This window comes from Lissotriton vulgaris, chromosome 2_1 (assembly GCF_964263255.1).
Source record: "Lissotriton vulgaris chromosome 2_1, aLisVul1.2, whole genome shotgun sequence".
Classification (NCBI taxonomy): domain Eukaryota; kingdom Metazoa; phylum Chordata; class Amphibia; order Caudata; family Salamandridae; genus Lissotriton; species Lissotriton vulgaris.
The window spans coordinates 1,615,455,438-1,615,477,648 of record NC_141687.1 but is presented as its reverse complement, the minus strand read 5'-3'; the positions used below and the strand labels follow the sequence as shown (position 1 = coordinate 1,615,477,648).

The following is a 22,211-nucleotide window of genomic DNA, read 5'->3' as shown; positions in this document are numbered from 1 at the left end:
ACTAGAGTAGCCACCTAGCTGTGTTTCTGACTGACATGACCTGTATATTAATATCCTGGCCAGTGTGAAAATTAAGAAAATCACCAAAAGTCGGTATTTTTTCCTCTGACCAGTATGTATTTTAAACAATCAACGTACAGCGAAAGCACTTTAAAAATATGTTCGAAAGATGCTTTATTCATCCATGACTGGTAGTTAAACTAAACAAAGACAGAAAATCCATGCTGGCGTAAAAAACACAAAACGGATATTTTTATACAGAGATTGCCCTCTAAGTATCATGCTCTGGTCCTTGCAGAATCTGTGTAAATTGCAGTTTTTTTCTAATTGCTGTTTTTTTACAGTTTTACATACGGTGAACTCAGCGCTAGGTCATTGGAACGATTTACATGAGCACCAGTTACACTACGTGAGGCCAAATCCATTTTTAGCTTAAGCATTGGGAGATCAAATTATTTACCCAGAATCAAAGATGTTGAGCGGACGCCGGGACTGGACCTAGTTTCTCGTTTGCTAAAGGTTTAACTGCAACACCATTTCCTTTAGTTTAATAAAAGATTAATAAAGGTTGCCGCATAGCGAGGGCTATGCAAATACACACACACACCCTCCAGGAAGGCTTCTCTTACTTCACTCCCTCCCCAGCCCTCCATTGCCTCAGATGGAGGACCTTGCATGGGAGGGGTTAAGAAAAATGATAAAGCTACTTCTGCTGCTGTGGGGGCTGAGGTGAAGATGGCCCATAGCCAGAAAGTCCTGGCCCCTCCAGAGAGGTCCCTGCATACTCCCACCCTTCATTCCCTAAATGTGATGGCCTGGCAGAGGAGGGGTCAGGGGCAAGGCAATGCTTCTGGGCCAAGCCCATATCCCACGTGACATCTATAAGCAATGGACCTTCGGCAAATGCCTGATTAACCGCCTTCTCAATCCGACTCCGACCTACACTCATGTACAGCTTGTGGAACCAAGCCTACCTATAAAGGTAAAGACTAATTGCTGTGAATGCAACCTTGTGGCTACTGTAGGACTTTTTTCATGTATTAACTAAGTCTCGGCGGTGAACTCCACTGCGCTCGTTTTATGAAAAATCCTGCTCCGCTTAGCGGAGTTTCTTATCTTGCTCACGTGCGTCAACGTTAAGTTGGAGAGCGCAAGTGAGGAAAATCCACCTCCCGGTGAGATTTTTACTCGTTTGCGATCAACATCAAGTTGGCGAGCGCGAGTGTGGAAAATCAACTTACCAGTGAGATTTCTCAATACAGGTGGTCAGATTTTTCACTGCGAGTGGTCGTGTATGCTCGTGACCGCTCACGCTGAGAAGCTGTCCGTTCGTGTTGAGAAAGCTGCCGCTCAAGTAAAAATCTACTCTAGGAGCAGAAAGGAAGCAGCGCCCGCTTGCGCTGCGCATGGTGCGGTTAGCGATGATAGCACAGTGCAGACAAGCACCAGGTACTGCAAATCACTGCGAACAGCATTTTTCCAACGTACTCTGCAGCACGCGGAGCTCCGTGTAGCATAATTTTTTGGCAGTTCGCGAAGTTCCTCGTAGCAGAACGCCGCAAAGTCCGCCCAGAATTAGCATTAACTGGCAAATGTCGTGCTCACTGTGCGTCACCTCAGACTTTATAGGTTAGGTAACTGGACACCAAGGAAAGAACCTACATTTCAATGATGTACCAACTCAACACTCTTTACCAGATAGTTTTAAACCGTTTGAGTCCTCGACACCCAAGGGCACAGTACATGACATATATTTCAATGACAGATGCCTACCTAAATAATTGCAGTATTTTGAAAGTGGACGGAAAAAATAAGACTGGTAGATGCTTAGCTCTAATTTTCAATCGGGAATACCAATGTATATAGCAGATTTTTGCCGTAAAGATAATTTTGAAATTCTAATTTTTCGGATATCTATACAAATCCATCACAATAGGGAGTGCACTCAACAACAATACTTAATTCGGCTTTTTGTAAGAAACCATAAATGTCAAGTTTGCAAAATATCCCGGAGGTGCTTTCATATATAGACCACCTAAACCTAAGAACATTTCTAGCGCTCAGTTAGTAGAAGTATTAGTCCCACATTCTCTCAGGTTGGATTACTTTTTTGTTCTACGAGACTACAGCTCCCATTTTGAAGATCAGTTTGACTCCACAAATATAATATGAGGGATGATTCGAAAGCAATACATTTACTACAAATATTCAGAAGCCCACCACACATAGCTCGCCACACTCTTGACCTACTTTTACTAATATATTGTCATTGTCAGTAGACTCGCTGGTCTCCCATTAATGGGCTGATCAGCACTTAATAAAGTTTTCAGATACATTTGACACCACTCCGTTGAAACTCCCAGAAGTCTAGGCTCCCAATTTAAAAATATTGAAGAGAATCAACAGGAATATTTGATCAGAAAATCTTCAGATGTCTAATATGATTAATAACAATAATGTGGCTGTTACTCAGTTTAGTGCAACTCTTGTGGAGACTATTGATAGGATAGCGCTACCAAATGATCAATCAATCAATCAGGGTTGCTATAGAGCGCGGCTACTCACTCATAACGGTCTCAAGGCGCTGGAGGAGGAGGGGGTTCTGCCATTCAGTCAAAGAGCCAGGTCTTGTGGTCCTTCCTGAATTGAGGAAGTGATGGTGATTGCCTGAAGTGCAAAGGTATGGAGTTTCAAGTATTCGCAGCGAGGTAGGAGAAGGATATTCCTCCAGCCGATGTCTTGCAGATCAGTGGGATAGTGGCCAGGGCCAAATGGGTGGAGCAGAGATGTCTGGTCGGTGTGTAGAAGGAGAGGCGGAGGTTTAGGTTTTCAGGTTGTGTAGGGCTTTGTAGGCGTGCTTAAGGAGCTTGAGGATGATTTTTTTGTTGATCAGGAGCCAGTGGAGGCCTCTCAGTGACAGGAGATGTGGTTTCAACAGGGGATGCCTAAGATTAAGTCTGGCAGAGGCATTCAGAATGTGCTGCAATTTCCTTTGGAGTTTTTGGGTCTTGCTGGCGTTGAGTGTGTTGCAGTAGTCGAGCTTGCTGCTGATGAGCGCCTGGCTGACAGTTCTACTGGACTCGGTGGGGATCTATTTGAAGATCTTTCATAATAGGCAGAGCGTGAGGAAGCAGAAGGAGGATACAGCATTAATTTGGGGATTCATAGAGAGAGAGAGAGAGAGAGAGAGGAGTCGAGAAAGATGCAGAGGTTGCGTGCGTGGTTGGTGGGTGTTGGGGAGTTCTGAGTGCTGCTGGCCACCAGGAGTCCTCCCACACAGAGGGAGTAGAGCTCAGGATGAGGACTTGGGTTTTGTCAGATTTGAGTTTTAGGCAGCTCTCCTTCATCTAGGCAGCTACTGCCTTCATCCTCTAGTGGATGTTTCTCGTAGCGGCTGTAGGTTTGTTGGTGAGGGGAAGGATCAGCTGTGTGTTGTTGGCTTAGGAGACTATGTTGATTCCGTGGTCTCTGCCGATGGCTGTGAGCAGGGCAATGTAGATGCTGAAGAGGGTGGGGCTCAGGGAGGAGCCCTGGGGAAGTCCTTAGTTGATATCTGTAGGATTTGACAAGAATGGTCGGCCCCTGACTCTCTGGGTTCAGCCGGGGAGAAAGAAGTGGATACACTCTAGCTCTTTGCCACAGATGCTGGTGTTGTGGAGCCTTGTGCAGAGGGTGTGGTGGTGGATGGTGTTAAAGGGGGCAGAAAGGTCCAGGAGAACAGCACCGATGTCGTGGAGAGGTGTGCAGTCTCTGTGCTGGGGCTACTCCTGTAGCCAGATTGGGAGTGGTCCAGGGTGTAGTTTGTTTTGATAAATTCTGTGAGTTGGACATTGATGGGCTTCTCAATGACTATCTGGGAAGGAGAGCAGAGAGAGGAGTCTGTAGTTCTTGTGGTCCGCTGGGTCAGCAGAGGATTTCTTCAGCATGGGTTGATCTCTGCGGGTTTCCAGTCTTCAGGGACGATGGTGGATTCGATGGAGCAGTTGACGGTGCAGTAGAATTCGGGGGCAATGGCGGCACCTGCTCGGTTGAAAATGTGGTGGGGCAGGAATCTAAAGGGGCCCCAGACAGGATGATTTTCTTGATCCTTAGGGTGTCATCAGCAGTGAGGGTAATCCAGTTGAGCAGAGTCGGTGGGATCTGGAGCCTTTGGGTGCAGTGGGTGTGGTGGGTGGGTCTTGGACTGTGAAGCTGTCGTGGATGCCTAAAATCAAAGGGGTGGAAAAAGGTGGCAAGGTTGTTGCAGAGATCTTGGAGGAGGGGGGAATCTGTGGTGCCCGTGTAGGAATTGGAAAATTATTTGACCACAGTGAAGAGTTCTTTACTGTTGTGTGTGTTGGTGTTGATGCATTCCGGTATAGCAGTTTTATTGGTGGTATGCAGTGGCGGCTGTCTTGAGGGCTGTGTGGGCCGCCGAGGTCTTGCTGCTCCTCCAGCTTCTTTCGTGCTGTCTGCAAGTGCGCTTGGACTCTTGGACGGTGGGGGAGAACCAGCTGTCTTTCCCAGAGTGCTGCTTGCCGAAGGGATTCCTAAGAGGGGGCCAGTGTTTCATCGCAGTTGGAGATCCATCAGTAGAGGTTTCGTGCGGAGGCCTATGTATCAGCGGTGGTCGGCAGTGAGGCTTTGCTGAAGGAGGCTGCAAGTAGGTCTTCAAAGATCTTGTTCCCGCTTCTGCACAGGTTGCAGTGGTCTTCCCTGTGTTTGATGAAGGAGAAGTGGACGCAGTGGTGTTCTGTCCAATGCAGTTCGGAGGTGTGGCTGACAGAGATGTTGTTGCCTATGGGCAAGATGGGATTGAGTTTGTGTCCTGCTGTGTGGGTTGAGGAAGAGACCAGTTGTTTCAGTCTGATGGTGGTGAAGATTTCCAGTGGGGATGATGTGTTGCGGTCGTCGAGGTTGTCCCAGGGGAAATTGAGGTTGCCGAGGAGGATGTAGTCTGTTGAGGGTAGATAGAAGTGAGCGATGATGTTGGCTATTCCTTCACTAAAGTGAGGGATGGGCTCCGGGAGGTCTGTAGATGAGGGTGCCGCGGAGGGTGGAGTTCAGGTTGTCTGGAGCTGGAAGTGGAGGTGTTACATGTTGTGTGGGTGGTCGTTGGAGCTCGTTGCCAGGCGAAGTAGGTTTTTGTGTACGATGGCAATGCCTCCTCCCGGCAGTCTGACATGGTCCTTGTGGATAATCTTGTAGCTGTCCAGGATGGAGCTTGAGATGTCCAGGGCTGAGGTGTGGTTCAGTCAGGTTTCCATGAAAAAGGTGACGTCCTGGGAGACGGAGCTGAGCAGGTCCCAGATCGCCACGGCGTGTCTGTGGAGGGAGCAGGTGTTGAGTAGGATGCAGCTGAGGTGGTCAGGACCTGTTCTTGTGGATCAAGCGGTCGGTGGGTCAGATGTACGATGGCAAGAGAAGATGAAGTTATGGCAGGTGAACTGGCCTTGGGTGTCCTTCTGTTGTTGAGTGTGTGGAGGGTGCTGGTGGCACATCGGTGGAGGCTGTGGGGACCGTGGCATTGAGTGGTCTTGGCGCAGACGTGCTCGTCTTTGGCACACCTTCGGAGCGCTGGCAGCACGCCCACATAGCGGCCACCATTAAGTAGTGTTGGGTAGGCAGGAAGGCTGGTCAGCTGGGAGGTGGGAAACGCCACTTGAAGGGGTCGTGGTCACCGGGAACTAGTAGCAGCGAAGGCGAGAAGGGGGACACAGAGAAGGGGAAAGGGAAAGAAAGAAAGGAAAACCAGGTTCAAGTTTGGCTCAGGGGTTAGAGGCGGCAGACCCGGAAGCTGAGATCGGCCCTGGACCAGGGTTCAATTCCCCGCCTCGGCGGGTCTTGGGCTAAAAAATTCCACGGACTCGATAATTCTCGCTCCGGTGCCTTCTCGACTCACGGGTTCACACTCTGCGACTCTGGGCAATAGCTTGCTTAATCTCCACAACGGCCCCTCGCGGCGGGATGCCTGGCTTTCACCTTGTGGATACCCTGCCGGGGCTATCTCACAGGGGAATACCAGGACGGGTTCCCTAAGCAAGCGCCGGGAAACCCACTGCGGGTAGCTGTGCACTATATAAGCTCAAATACATTTACATTTACAATTAAAAGGACAAGAAAAGGCAACAAATTAAACAAGAAAATAAAAAAAAACCAGAAAAATGTAAGACGGAAAAGGCTACACAAAAGGAAACCGCAGAAGAGAAACAAGAGACATGCTCATCACTGGGCCAACAGGGACAAGGGGCAGATGGGAGCCTGCAGGAGGAGGATGGCCTCAAACACAAAACCTAGAGCTCAAGAGGGCAGACCACTACCAGGTGAATAATTCACCGCAATAATTCACCGCAATTGCAGAATGAATTGCATCGATGAGGGGGGGTGGCGCCCAGTGTTTGCAGAAATTATGAATCTCAATGGAATCTCAAACCAGTCACAGTGCACCACAAGTGCGGCACTTGCGTTGTTTGCCCCAATACCATTGAAGGTGACGAGTTCCAATATGGGGAGACCAGATGGAAACACACCGAATTCTCCAACTGCAAGACCAAGAATGTTGTTTATCTGGTCTTATGTCCCTGGGATAAAATCTATATAGGGAAAACAAGACAACAAGTCAACACTCGCATCTGCCAGCATAGGTCCCGGATCAAAAACAAAATCCTGAATGCCCCGATGGTGGAACATTTCTTGGAAGCCAAACATGACGAAAATGACCTCAAATGGACGGTGTTACACACATTCCGATCCTTACACCGTAACGCAGACGTGGACAGAATGCTCCTTAAAAAGGAGGCATATCTTATCCTTAAGTTTAATAGTGTACAAAAAGGCCTCAACAGCCTATCAGAAATCGCAAGACTTTAATTCCATAGTGCCTGGGCTGTTTGCAGCATCCTCTGCTGTTAGCCTTGCCTCGTTTCTCCTCAATAAATTAATTTCATAATTTCTGCAAACACGGGGCGCCACCCCCCTCATCGATGCAATTCATTCTGCAATTGCGGTGAATTATTCACTTGCTTTGTGCCGATGTACATAGAACTACGTCTCCCACAAGGCCTAGCTCTCTACTTGAGGGCTGGTATTAGGTAAACACACCCACTTTCGCTCTGAAACCAGCGCAGAACGCCGTTTACCAGGACTGAGGCAGACACAGGTATGCCACGCTCTTTCATTCGCCTACTGCGTCATTTAAACTCACGGCTTGGTTTAGCTTTCTATCAACCCATTCCGCTAATTTTTGCAGCAGATGCCGTGGAAATTCCTGTATTCACGAAGAAAAGAATATATATTAAAATACGAGGCCAATCAGTACCGGGACTGATTTTCTCAGGTACGTTTCCAATGGAGAGTTGCTGTACGTAATTGAGTCACTCTCAAGCATGTTCCTGACGCAAATGCCCTCTTGCCCCTAAAGTGCCCACAGTACACGGCTTTTCCTAATTCCGCCATGGAAGACTATTTGAACACAGTGCCAGTCGCCAGCTTTCCTTAAAGCTTCCCAGCTGACGGTAGGCTTAAATCTTTCTCTTCCATCCACTGACTGACCACAGTTATTTGGAGCCAGCATTCTAATGGCTCTTTCGTTTTTTAGGTGGCCCCCGCCCTCACTGTGACTACATAACGACAAGTCTATTATTTCTGCACTCCTAGACTCAACGTGCTCTTTTTTGAATTCGCTTCAACCCCTACACTGGTAGGTTCACTATAAATAACGAGGTGTCACAATAATAGGGTCTAGTGTCTACCATCCCAAAAATTAAATTTGGCTACCCTTCTTTTACCCCACAGACAGATTTATTGCGCCCTGATGAGATTCCAGGAAACCACTACCTGGAATCGAAACGCGTCGGCCAGTTAGCAAAGAATTATTGTGATCTGTTCCTTCATACCAGCTCTTGTTGGTTGTAAAAAGAGTTACAAATTGTATTCGCTTCATTGCTAATTTCTTTCCCTTTTTCTTAACTTCCCTGGGTACTAAACCCATTTTCTAATTTTTGTAAATTCACTGTTTTATACTGCACATGGTTAACTGTACTGTCTGTTTTCGAAATTATCTTGTCATGTATGTTTGAACGTCTTTTTCTCAGACTATAATTCATTTGTACGATGATCAGTCCATTCATTTTGGTGTAAATATCTATTGTTGATAACTGTCTTTGTGTGTCTTCTCATTCATGATTTTTTTGACAAACTTCGATTAATTGATAAAAAGCGTTGGTATAAACAAAAATCCCCAGTTGATTACGACAATTTGCGTGGTTAACTCTCCTCAAGTGTGGATTCTAATATAGGTGGTGAGGCACTCTTTTGGTGTGTTTGTTCTATAAACTTTTCAGCGCATGGTTAAGTACACTTGTGACAGATACTGTAGCTGTGAACGAGGCGGCAGGCTCTGGCAAGGGGGCGGGCTTGTCTGGGAAAATCACGCCTATAAGCATTGTACTGACGGAGCCACCCGGCCCCGTCTGCACACGCACGCATGCACACACGTACATACGCAGGCACACATTCATACACCCCGACGGCGGGCTCGCCGGACGGGTATAAATAAATGGGGGTGAGACCGCTCGTGGTCTTCGGCCCGTAGCTGTTAGTCAGTGTCTGTGTGGAGTCCTTCGAATTGTGGAGATTAGGCCCCACTCTGTGGCATAGGCGTTCCCTTCCCTGCTTGACAGCACTACATTTTGGCGACAGAGGGCGGGATTTCGCACGCCTCGTCACCGCGATCCCCCGCAGTCAAAGGTCAAGCCCTTGCGAAGCTCACGCTTCGGCGTTCGAGCCTGAGGCGATCGCGGCACAAGTTTGAAAGTGCCTGTCAAACAGACCAGCTGACCGGCCGTTGAACCGACGGCCCGGCGCGGACCTGCCGCTGCGCACTGTCCTCACGCCCGGCGTGGCGCTAAGGTGAGCTGTCAAAACAAAGCCGGCTGCTGTGCGTGGCCCTGTAAAGCAACAGCGTACTGCGCACCCGGCGGCACGGCCGCCTTGAGCCTTCAAGAGAGACAAGGAGGAAATTGCCTGAAACGTGAGGGACACGCGTCCCATTTCCTGCCGCCCCCCTCCCCCCCACAAACCTCGCATTTGGTGGTACATCTTCACAACACCTCAGGAGGGGAAGAAACAAGTGGCGCATATATATTATATATATATATATATATATATATATATATATATATATATATATATAATATATATATATATATATATATATATATATATATATATCTTCATGTGACAAAGGAAACCCTGCTTATCTTTTGGCTCCTCACATACCAGCCTCCCTGTGCAGCCTGTCAGCGTAGAAAGGTCAAAGCAATCCACGTGGCCACGGAAACTCAGCCCGTTGTTCGGCTCATCACACAACAACCTCATTGCGCAGCCTGCCAGTCCCTATTAACTACGTAACACTGCGCAACGTTGGATCCAACTCCAAGTATACCAGTCCAGTCGTCTAGCGCTAGTAAGAGGTGAATTGTCGTGAGTGGCGCAGTTAGTTGGCCCACAGTCTCACACAAGCCCGGGGCAATGAGTCAAACCGCCGCCGCTTACAGCACCGCGGGCCACGCCACTCAGGCCCCACAAATCGCTGCACCCCAGAATGCTGCAGTACCGCCGGCTAGTAATGGCGCACAAGGGTCCGCCGCAGCTACCCCACCAGCGCATAACCCACTGACGCATCTTGGGCATGGTGTAGCCGCTCCTCTGCCGCCTTTCAGCGAACTTTCCGATCCCTCGACTGCGGCAGCTCGATGGCGGTTGTGGATTGGTCGCCTGGATCACTACTTTGTCGGCGTAAGAGAAACTGACGGAAGAGTAAAGAGATCCTTGCTAATGTGCTACGGTGGTGATGAGCTATATGAGCTGTTTGAGACCTTACCTGACAGGGGTGAAGATAATGATTACACAGCGGCAGTCACTGCTTTAAATTGCTACTTTGACCCAGGTGTCAACCCAGACTATGAATGGTTTAAACTACGCCAAGCGCGCCAAGGCGAAACTGAGTCCATTGACACCTACTATGCGCGCCTCCGCAAGCTAGCGACAGCTTGTGAATTACCAGACCAGAGAGCGGAGCTTAGGGCTCAACTTATACAAGGGCGCAGGTCGGTCCAGCTTCGGCGCCTCATCCTGAGACAACCGCGCATCACGCTCGATGAGGTCCTTGTGCTGGCACGGTCGCACAAATTATCCAATGTCCGTGCTGATGAGATCGAAGCGGCGCTCCACCGATCGGGACCCACAAATCGCACACCAACCATCAAGGAGGAACACCTCGGCGTAATTCACCGGCGATAGCAATCGGTGAGAGGGCCTGCGAGGGTGAGCCCTCAGTCATCCTGTGGGAACTGCGGGATGCACCATCCTGCCAGTGGAAGATGCTTCGCGAAGGGCAGGACGTGTTCCAACTGCGGAAAACAGAACCATTTCGCGAAGGTGTGCCGGAGTGGCCACAATCGTCGACCGTCCAACGCGAGCGTGAGAGGACCTACACGAGGGGTGCATCAGTTGACGCTTGAAGAGCCCGGTCCTTGCAGCGACCCGTCCCGCGCGGCGTTCTGCCTGGATGACGAAGATGATGAGGTGTACTTTGTATCCTTTGTCGGCAGGGATGGTGCCCGAAGACTGCCGCCACCGATGTGCGATGTGCGGATTGCAGGATCCCAGGTACACGCTCTGATAAGATACTGGGGCATCAGTGAATGTTATGGACAGCATCCAATATGACCGTCTCACCCCTCGCCCGTCTCTCTCTCTCCGTTAAACGCAAAAATCTATACATACGACAGTGACGAACCATTACCCCTTAGAGGTGTAATTGATGTAGTGGTGTCCAGCAACGGGCATGAAGTGAAGACGAAGTTCCACGTCACCGGTGGGAAACGTGGCACGCTGCTCAGCTGCCATACAGCCAAAGACCTTCAACTGGTGTTCTTCGCTAACCAGGTGCACGAGCTACACGCCGACTTGATGATTAAGGATTTTCCCACCCTTTTTCAGGGTCTGGGTCGACTCAAGGGCAAGTTGTTCAAATTGCACATTGACCAGACAGTACAACCAACGGCGCTGAGGCACAGAAGAGTACCGTTCCACCTGCGGCAGCAGGTAGAAGAAGAACTACGGAAACTTGAGGAACTCGGCGTCATCGAGAAGGTCTCTGGCCCAACACCATGGGTGTAACCCCTTGTGGTCGCCCCAAAACCAAAACAGCCCGGTGCCATTAGTTTGTGTGTGGACATGGGCCGTCAAGAGAGAGAGACATCTCACCCCCACGATGGACGACATCGTTGCAGACTTAAACGGGGCCCGGTGGTTCTCCAAATTGGACCTCAATGCGGGGTACCACCAATTGGAACTTCACCCAGACAGCCGCAATATAACAACCTTCTCAACGCACGTCGGCCTACGGCGTTACAAAAGGCTGAGTTTTGGTGTCTCCTCGGCTGCTGAGGTATTCCAGAACGCAATCAAAGAAACTCTCTCTGGGCTTGCTGGCGTCATCAACTTAAGCGATGATATCCTTGTCTTATCTAACACACTTGAGGAACACCATGCGCACCTTAGAGCCACCCTCCAGCGCCTAGCGGACCATGGCCTTACCCTACACCGAGCCAAATGCTCCTTTTACCAGGAGTTGGTGGATTTTTTTGGATATTTGTTGTCTCGAGATGGACTGCGCGTCGACCCGAAGAAAGCATAGGCCATCCGATCGGCGCCTCGGCCCACGTCGGCCACAGAAGTCAGAAGTTTCCTGGGGATGGCGACGTATTGCGGTCGTTTTATCCCCAACCTGGCCTCCCTCGCTGAACCCCTGCGCGCTCTAACCAAAACTGGACAACCTTGGATATGGTCAGCAAAAGAGGACGGTGCGTTCTCAGCAATAAAGGATGCTCTGATTGACGATAAAGTCATGGCATACTTTCGCCAACATCACCGCACGGAAGTGGTAGTGGAAGCAAGTCCGGTCGGACTCGGCGCAGTGCTCATGCAAGAGACAGAGGCCCATGTATGGGTTCCCACGGCCTATGCCAGTCGTGCCCTCACGGTGACTGAGATGCGTTACGCACAGATTGAGCATGAAGCCTTAGCGATTAAATGGGCCTGCCACCATTTCCACCTGTACCTGTATGGCCACGAGTTCAAGGTCGTCACAGACCACAAACCATTAGTGCCTCTATCTCCCCCCCCCCCCACCCCCCCGAGGATAGAACGGTGGGCCGTCCAATTGCAAACGTATCGCTTTGAAGTCATCTTCCGACCGGGAGCAGACAACCCGCAGACTTTCTGTCTCGGCACCGAAAGGTCACGTCCTCCGTGGCGGATCAAGAGGACACAGAAGAGGTGGAAGCATTCGTGGATGGAGCAAGAGCCCTCATGGCTGAAGAAAAGGCTTTTCGTCAACAGATCTGGCAGGCTCAGAGCGAACTTAGCGAAGGGCCCCAGGGAATAGTCCTGCGTGGCACCGCCATTGTGATTCCCACAAGCCTGCGAAAAGAATCGGTGCGACTCGCGCATCAGGGCCACCAGGGGGTGTCGAAGACAAAAGCGCGGCTGCGCAGCAAAGTATGGTTCCCCGGAATGGACGTGGCAGTTGAAGAAGAGGTGCGTAACTGCCACTCGTGCAACATCACAGGTCGAGACCCTGCCCCACACCCGGTCATCACAGAAGAGCCATGCACAGAACCATGGAGAAAGCTAAGCATTGATTTTGGAACCTTCCCGGACGGGAGACACACTGTGGTGATAATAGACTCACACTCACGTTTCCCCGTGGTCGAAGTAGTGCCATCTACTGCGTTTGTCCATGTCAAGGCAGTGCTAGACCGAACATTTGCCATGATGATCCTACCTAATGGAATAAAGTCACACAACGGCCCACCTTTTCAAGGGAAGGAGTTCCAGACGTATCTGGCAGCACGGGGCATTCGTCACAGGAGAATCACGCCACAATGGCCTCAGGCAAATGGCGAGGTCGAAAGGTTTATGCGCACGCTAAACAAGGCCCTTCAGATCGGGGTTGAGAGAGGAGAAGTAGCAGAGGAGTGTTTGTCGCAGTTTCTGAGTGCGTACCGTCAAACGCCCCATTGTACCACCAAATGTGCACCAGCGCACGTACTGTTTAAAAAGGTTCCAAGAGACAGTGTGCCGACGGGTCCCTCCTGGCATCCGCCAACAATGGACAAAAATGCTACTCAGCTAAGAAGGCAACGGACAAATGAAAGAGCAAGCTGGTCAAGAAGGGCGAGACCCAGGTGCCTGGTAGTCGGTGACAAGGTGATTTTGAAGAATTGATACCGCAACTGGAAATATCTCACAGCATATGAACCTGAGGTGTGGGAAGTCGTAAACGTACAAGGCACCATGATATCTGCAACCAGAGGCAATAGAGCTGTGACGCGGAACGTATCCTGGTTTAGGCGTGTCACAAGGAGTCCAGAAGCGGATAGGCCCGTGTCTGTGGACGTAGATTACGAGATAGAAGATCAGGCCCCTAGCGAGACACTGCCAAGCCAACCAAAGGAGGACACCCCTCCAGCAAGATCGGGATTGGAGACGACCGTGAGCAGCGAAGGTACAACAGGCGCAACTGGGAGTTCGGAGGAGTGTGCTGGAGAGGGAGGAGGCACTGAGATCCAGCGGAATCAGAGGTACAACCTCCGGCCCAATCCAACTCCCAGCCAACGACTGAAAGACTTTGCCTGGACATTGGGTCCTGGACAAACACCCCTTTAAGAGGGACTAAAGATCTAGGAGTTTGGAGGGATGTACTGACGGAGCCACCCGGCCCAGTCTGCACACGCACGCATGCACACATGTACATACGCAGGCACGCATTCATACACCCTGACAGCGGGCTCGCCGGACGGGTATAAATAAATGGCCGCAAGACCGCTCGTGGTCTTCGGCCCGTAGCTGTTCGTGTCTGTGTGGAGTCCTTCGTAGTGTGGAGATTAGGCCCCACTCTGTGGCGTAGGTGTTCCCTTCCCTGCTTGACAGCACTACAAGCATGACTCAGCAGAGCAAGTGTTCTAAACCGATAAATAAGCTGTGGATGGATTAATCTGACGTAATGCTCAAACTGATGGAGAAGGCAATCTAAGATGAGCGGAGTTTGTATTAAGAACAAATATAAACAGTAGAGCAAAAGACGAGCTTTCGTGGTGTGAGCCGGTCTGTAAAAGCTGTGGGGGTGAAGGTGCAGAACAGGCTGCACGGTGAGTGCTTGAAAGGCGTACTCACAGGGGGAGATTTTAGTAAAAGGTGTCAGACAAATGCAGGCTGTCGGTGGAGGACAAAACAAAACAGCAGCCAAAACCTAAAACAAATTCCACAAAAGCAGATGAACAAGAGTACTTGGGCCATGGGACACTGATAACAGAAACCTAAAAAGAGGAACAACAGGTAATAATATGCTACAACCGATAGAAACAGAGGAAAGGTAAGTAAAAAAATAAAAAGTAAGGGTGGGATGTAAGCCCCTCATAAGATTTATATTAAATACAATAGATATCACAAGCACAGCGAACGTGAAGCCTAAAAAGGGTGTCCCAGGTGGGCACCGGGACACCGAAAATAAAATTTTAAAAAAACCTCTCATTTATTATTCATTGCTCCTCAAAGGAGCACCCAGTAATGCACTGTGGGGGCTCTTTAATTCTTTTTTTCTTTTAGCTCGGTGATATCCCTAAAAGGGACAGGGGAACCACAAGCATTTTTTTTAATGCTGCATGGGGCTGCAGAGAGTGCTGCAAGCCCCAAGCAAAGTTAAAAACAAACAGTAAGTCATCTGGGTCATTGAATCCATGACCCCTGGAGAACTTAACATATTTCTCAAAAACACTCCTAGATGGAGATCTATGTACTTCAGCTGGAGTGCATAGCTTTCTTGTGGTTGTTTCTGACTGCGTTTTTTGGGGTGAAAAATATTGAAAGAAAGACTCAGTGGCATGTTGGTTTTATGTAAAGTACAAAAACAAAAGTCTGTCTTTCTTCCCACAAACAGCTTTACCAAAAACAAGCATTGGCAAAGCCAATAGGTCTCGCCTGTATAATTTGGGTGCCTTTTTCTTTGGTTTGACCAATTCTCGTTTGCTAGGCATAGTTCTAAAAAAGAAAAATATTAAAAAATGCTGAATACTGCAGGAAAACAAACATTTTAGGTATCTCAGAATTGCACATCAAATTTAATATTTACAACCATTATAAAAGGCATAGTTTATTTTTCAAATATTTTTCACCCAGAAAAAGGTGGAGCTTTCTGTTACTACTGAGATTCATTTACATGTGCTCCTTTTAAGAAAAACCTTTAAGCCCCTTTAAGTAACACTCCAACATGCTCATCCACCTACTTGTTCCATCAGAATGAACACTGCTGCCTTATTTTGTCCTCCATGCTACACAATTTGAATGGCACTGAATATAGCCAACATGATAGGCCATGTTAACATTGCTGACCAAGTCTTCGAAACTACTGCCCAGCTCAGGAGAAAGAATGCGAAGTAAGCCTTAGGGAGCCCATACACTTTCCACTGGGACAAGCAGCTGTAAAGGACGTCAGGCTCCAGTTTTTAGGCCCTCGGCCTTGTCCAAAGTACAGTGTAGCTGAGGAACATGATTTGAGAAGTTGTCAGAGAACGAAACAAAAGTTACCTGTGAAATTGTTTAGCATCAACCAAACACAGACACCTGTCCAGGTTGTGGTTTCCTGTCATCCAGCAAGAAATGTCCCAAACATGTCAATCCAGTCGCATTTATGTTTATTTCTGAAAACTGTACTACCCAAGCAGAAAGTCCACAAATTATGAATAATACTATGTTTTCATTAGCTGTACTTTGATAATTGTAGCCTACCCTGATGAGCAATCGAAGTTCAATAGACCCGAGGAATAAAGAGTTATACGAGAACAAAAGGGGGAGGAGGAGGGACTAAGAACGAGTAAAACAGTAAACGAAAACGAGGCTCCTGAGAAACTAAAAGAAAGAAACAGCCCACAAACAAATGAGTTTGATATTGGCATAGGAGACGGAGCGTTGGGAGAGATATCTATGTGGCACAGATGAAGAAAAAGATATTACAAAATGAGGAGATTGAAGAGAGAAAAGTCGATATAGGCACGGGAGACGTTGAGAGTGGAGTGAGCGACAGGAAGATACAAGGAGAGCAAATACAGTGAAAAAGGAAAACAGAGAAACATTAAACGATCACATGAATCTTCCAAATAAAAATAAAGAATACACTAGCGTACATAGGCTGAGGTAGAGCAGACACCCCTCTCCCATTGCTGCAAGTCTGGGGCTGATTCATGAAAAACCAGGCAGAGTAGTACAATGCACTGAGCATTCGTAAAGTCAGCATCATAACCACTAGACAGCTAGAGTAGAAAAGAGAGCAAGTGAAACATAAGAAAATCTACAGAAAAGTCAGTTTACATTGAAATAACCTGCCTTCGATCCAGGATGTAAAAACACCTATTGGTGGGAAATCAGTATAATAAAAAGCACTTTTGTCGTGTTGGTGGGCTCTACAAAAGAAAGTCGTCAACACAAGGAAAGAGCATGCAGCACTATGGTACATGCTCCCTCCAGGTACCAAAATAGCAGCTATGTTGGAACACATGAAATGAGGCAGGCTTTGTCACCATATATTCCAACCAAAAAAAGAATGTAAATTTTGAAACACTCGTGCTCGTGATACTCACAGATACTTCAAAGGGGAACAAACAGTCCTGGCAGGCAGCGAGTGGATCCCATTGTGGTGAAAATGACCAATGTAAACAATCCCCAAGCCTTCGTCTCCAATTGCGTCTTGTCCATAGCTTAGTAGCACATAGACATGATCAGCCGGCAAGAAAGTGAAAGGGACTTTTGAAACACTCGTGCTTGTGACGGCATCCACCTTGCGGGTGCGAGCAGGCAAATGTAAACAAGCGCGCGCGGCCACGCTTATTGAAAACCTGCATGCGCTGCTGCTCGCTCCCGCATGGTGGTTGCCAGCACAAGCAAGAATAATTGAAAAGAGATGACCGATTCCAAAAGGTCATCTCCTAGAGCAGTGCTGCGTGCTGCGCTAGGCTTGACCTAACTATGTTAAAATAAAGACCCACAGGCATGTTGATTTTATTTTTTCCATGAAATGTTTATAAAGATTTTTATAATGATCACTATTATTAAACATTGCATTGTGTGAATTACTGAAACATACATTTGATAAAAAATATTGGTGATTTATGGAGAAAGATGATAGATTTGCTTTTGATATACTGATATGTTCACCCCTTGATAAAGCCAATAGGCCCACTTTTTATATTTTGGTGTTGTGACTCTTGGACAATTTAACCTCTTCGCCGCTAATGACAAGGGTAACTCGTCATGAACTTTCCATTCATTTCAATGGAAAATGAATGGAAAATGGCATCAGTGCCTTAGCAGTAAAGGGGTTAAGTATGTCTGCATGAGTGCTGCCAGGACCTGCAAGACCACCTGCACTGTGGCCAGAAGGATGTGTGCAGCGTTGGGTTGCTTGCCAGAGAGGGGTTGGATGCAAGTTAAAAAAAAACTAGAAATCGACTGAAAAACCCCCCAAAGGTTAAAGTGAAGATATAGTTAGGTATGATACTATCTTACTTTGCATTAAAAGGTTAAAGAGACGTTATATGCGGTTTAAAACTAACAAAACCATAGAAATTCAACAGTTATATATTCGTGCCCTAAGGTAACAATAACTCACACTCTCGCAGGCACTGCTACATATAAAATGAGATCATTGATGACAAATCAATACCAAACAGTTTCTTATTGTTATAAAGTTATAGGCTAAACCATTCACAAATCCACAATCTTGCTTGTTTATTATGTAAACCCTCACACACCTCACAGGGTTCAGGACTTTCATCAAGAATAAAAGACTAAATGCCCTGGTATGATATGGTCTAATAATGTCAGCCAGCCTAACGTCTATTGGGCTAGGACAATACATCATATAAACCATGAACACAATGCAAAGAGTTAAATCGATGATTGTAGGGGGAGGAGAAAGGCAAATAATAGGTGCACCCTTGATGAAGGTGGGATTACAGGGGCATGTCTCCCTCTTTTTTCATGTACCAGGATATCCTGAAAGTTCAGTGACCCAATACTCTGCGTTGTGGTATATGGTGATTTAGTCATTTGCATGCTTTTCATGTTGTCTGGGCGGGGAGCTCGCAGAGTTTCGAAAAACTCTGCACTCGCGTTCGTCAACGTCAAGTTGGCGAGCAAGGAAAATCCACCTCCCGGTAAGATTTTTCCTCATTCACAATTGTCAACATCAAGTTGGCCAGGGTGGAAAATCAGATTTCTCATTGCGAGTCGCCGCATATGCTTGTGACTGTTTGCTTTGAGAAATCGTCCATTCACGTTGAGAAAGCTGCAGCTCGAGTAAAAATCTACTCGAGCTGCAGAAAGGAAGCAGCGCCCGCTTGCATTGTGCCGTTCGAGATGATTGTACAGTGCGGTCAAGCACCTGGCACTAAAATCCCCATGAACGGCATTCATCTAATGCACTCTGCGGCTTGCGGAGCTCCATGTAGTGTGTCAGTTTTTTTTACACTTCTGCCCAGGAGAGCTGAATCATGTTTAGGGTGTAAGTCCATTTCTCCATAAGCACTCCTTTTATGGTTTTTTATCATACCACGAACGCCAATTTTTTTAATTTTTATTGTAAAGTCACTGGCAGGAAATTATCCCAAGTGCTCCCTGGAATACAGTAGAGCACATCCTCGTTTTTAAGAGACCAAAATGAGACCCGATGATAAAGCATAACACCAATAGGGTGTGTGAGGGTCAAACATAATAAACAATCTAGATTGTGGATTAGTCAATGGTCTAGCCTAGACATTTATAAAAATAGGATACTATTTGTTATTGATATATTGATGGCGGAGGATGTATCCTATGATTGCTTCTTATCTTCCCTGGCATTTGGCTGACCACATGGTCGCTCTGGTCTATTATATGTGGTGAACAATCATAGACGACCACACTGTACAGTAACGGGGTTCATTGAATATAGTTATTTACTGACCATGTGAGATATCTATTGAAGGACCAATTACTTTATCTTAATTGGCAAATGTTCAAACACTTACCTATCATGTCTCCTTGGTCATGGATCATCACAGCCAAGTCTTTAAATATTTGATTGACATCCAAAATGTCTGCCTGGTGAAGGAAACAGATGAGACCACATCATTACAGCTTTAGGAGGACTAGGTTTTGATCTTACAAGAACTGTGTACGGGCAACCGCTTTCAGGTTTTGGATGTTAAATGAAGGCATATCTGAAAACATAATATAGTTTTAGAAGGCAAAAATAGACTTCCCAAGACAATGACATGGCTGGATAATCTCCCCAAAATTCCGGGGAGTCAGAGGGTAGGTGCAGACAACCGGTCCGCACTGTTCAAACTCTTAACACGCTTGAGCACGGCACCTCCGTGCCACCTGACAAGTCTATTAGCATTTTGTGGTTAGGTTGGACCTTGAACCATACACACAGTAGGTAGCACTTTAGGGGCACCATAAATGTGTGGGGTAGTTAATCATGTATTTTCTAGGTACTGACGAAGTGTCACGGATCCTTAAGACCACTAGATCGGCGCAAAACATGTTGACCAATTACTAAGAGAGAGACCTGAGGGAGGCTCATTCATTCACGACTATAGAGTACTTTTCTTTACCCAGTTGTTGAAAACTGACTACCAGGGTTCCTTTCAAGCCTTTATGGTAGCATTTGCCTGTAATAGGTTTTTATTCCTGACAGGGCAGTCCACTTATTAAAGGATTGCTTGCGACCTCTTCAATCAGTTTTAATCCACAGCCACACATTCACTACTCCACTGCACTTACCACCTCGCTTGTATTCATCATACAGCAATTTCTAAAAAAAGATCTCCTTTAAAGTGACCCTTTGGGGGACCTGTAGGGCATTGCAGCGCCGGCCCGACGAGGAGCACTGCCCTACAATGAAGCAGGGCTCCACTTGGGGATGTGTGAGGGCAACATGAAGCAGTCTTGTTGACTTTTTTCAAGACCTCGCTCTCGCACACACAACCTGTTCAGATTCTTTGCACTAATTATTAGGTCTATCAAAATGTCAAAATAGTCAAGTAGATTATGAAGGATCTGTCTAAACAAGGTACACTTGTAATTTACACATATACACACACACACATATTTTCAGCCTATACATTTGTGGAACTGTAGAGGTTTGCTTCACTCTCAGGTCAGAGTACAGTTGTAGAGTTTGAACAACTCTACAACTGTACTCTCACACTGAAATTATGTTATGCTGGACTTCTCTGTATTTATAGCTACATTTAAAATGTCTATACACTCTGGTATTTGAACAGACCAAACCAATGTGAGAAACAATGGGAAGCTGTACCTCAGCAGGAATTAGGAGACAATTTGATTTTGATCTAGCTGGTGAGGACAAGGGATCAAGGTGTCAGGAAAGTACTGAGTTTCAAATAGGAAGGAAAGGGAATGATCTTTCAAGAAGTGCTTATAACCTGAATGTCAATAACTTTAATGTCTTTATATGACAAATCAGAGAGGTTTTAACAAAAAAAAAAACAAAATATAATTATGGAACATAAACTCCAAATAAAACTAGGGAAGATTTGCAAATATGGCATTAATAAAAGTTAACTAAAAACATGCAATGAGAAGATTGTTCAGATTACCGTTTGATCCATTTATATACACCAGAAAAGTTTACATTTGTGAAAAATCTAGAGGCATTATAAGACAGCCCTGACAAGATTCTACAATGTTACAAAGTCAAATCTCATAACTAATTGTAGGTCAGAATAGTGCCATCTTGAACTGGTTGCCACAGAACACGAAGTCACGCAAAAAAAAAATGTTAACAAGCCTTGTCAAAGCCAACAAGGCAGGTTACTAATTTATATTGTTTTAGTAATTGTAAGATTGTAAGCAGTCTATGTACAGTGATAGTACAAGTGCAGCATATATATTTAGTTATTGTTAGAACTGGGGGAGATAACCTCTGCTCACCCCCTTGGTAGCTTGGCACAAGCAGTCAGGCGTATCTAAAAGCAATGTGTAAAGGATTTTTACCAACACAATGAAAACACCATAAACTGACTCCACAACAGTTTAGAAAAATGAAGGTATTTACACAACTACACAAGACCAAAACGACAAAAATCCAACATACACAGTTCAAGAATATGGTTGCAAAAGAGTTCTTAAGGTTGCGATAAAATAATCCACAGTTGCGTTAAAAGTTCACAGTTGCGACAACAGTACCTTTTAAAAGCGACAAAGTTCCAAAGCAGATGCAGGTGCTGTGGAAAACAAGCGATGCGTTGCTAAGACCTTGGGGAGGCGATGTGACAACCCCGCTGCAGCAGCGGGCGTGTTGCGACGAATCCGGTCTGTATGGAGAGGAAGGCGGACTTGTATGGATTCCCGAGCCTAGTGTTCGTAGGAAGTTCTCTCGCAAAGGCACAATGCGATGATCTTTGGAGTTGCGACGATGCGCGGACCAGCGGTGATCTCTCTCTCGCAGCTCCTCGATGCGATGGCTTCTGCGACGACACTCGCAGCGACGGGATGCGGTCCGCAAGCAAGCGGTGCGACGATCTCACCCAGCAATGACAGGCTCTGAAACGACACTCGCAGCGATGGTAATCTTCCCGCACCGGTCTGGTGCGTCCCGCAAACGAAGGATGCGACGGCTCTGGTAGTGGCAACAGGCGCTGCGACGATCTCGACCTTCGTAGTGGCGGGAATTTCCTCGGACTGTCGGGGATGCGCTCCGCAAGCGAGCAATGCGACAACACTTGCAGAAAGTCTTTAAAAGCTTGGTTTCCAGCTTCCCAACACAGGTACAACTTCCAGAGGCACCACAACTGGCCCAAGCACTCTAATTAGGACAGAACTCTCTCAGCCGAGTTCAGGGAAGCTGGGGTGAAGTCCTTTTGTTCCTGGGACTTAACAGGGAGCCAGCTCTGCTCAGGCCCTTGGAGATTCCTTCCTTCAAGCAAGGGGACACAGCACAAAGCAAAGTCCTTCCCCTCTCCATGGCAGCAAAGCAACAGCAGGTCAGTCCAGCAGAGCAACAGCAGGACAGTCTTCCCTCTTCAGTTTCAGCTTTCTCCTTGGCAGAGGTTCCTTCTTGATTCCAGGATGATCTAATTTTCTGTAGTCAGGGGTCCTGT

General features: G+C 47.2%; 1 protein-coding gene across 1 annotated transcript in view; it reads right to left on the bottom strand.

Annotated features, from left to right (window-relative positions):
- Positions 1 to 22,211, bottom strand: part of STX12 (syntaxin 12) — a 222,213-nt gene that overhangs the window by 14,133 nt on the left and 185,869 nt on the right. The window contains exon 7 of the mRNA XM_086957486.1: positions 19,110 to 19,182. Within this exon, the coding sequence (XP_086813612.1) occupies positions 19,110 to 19,182 (73 nt within the window). The remainder of the gene's footprint in view (positions 1 to 19,109; positions 19,183 to 22,211) is intronic.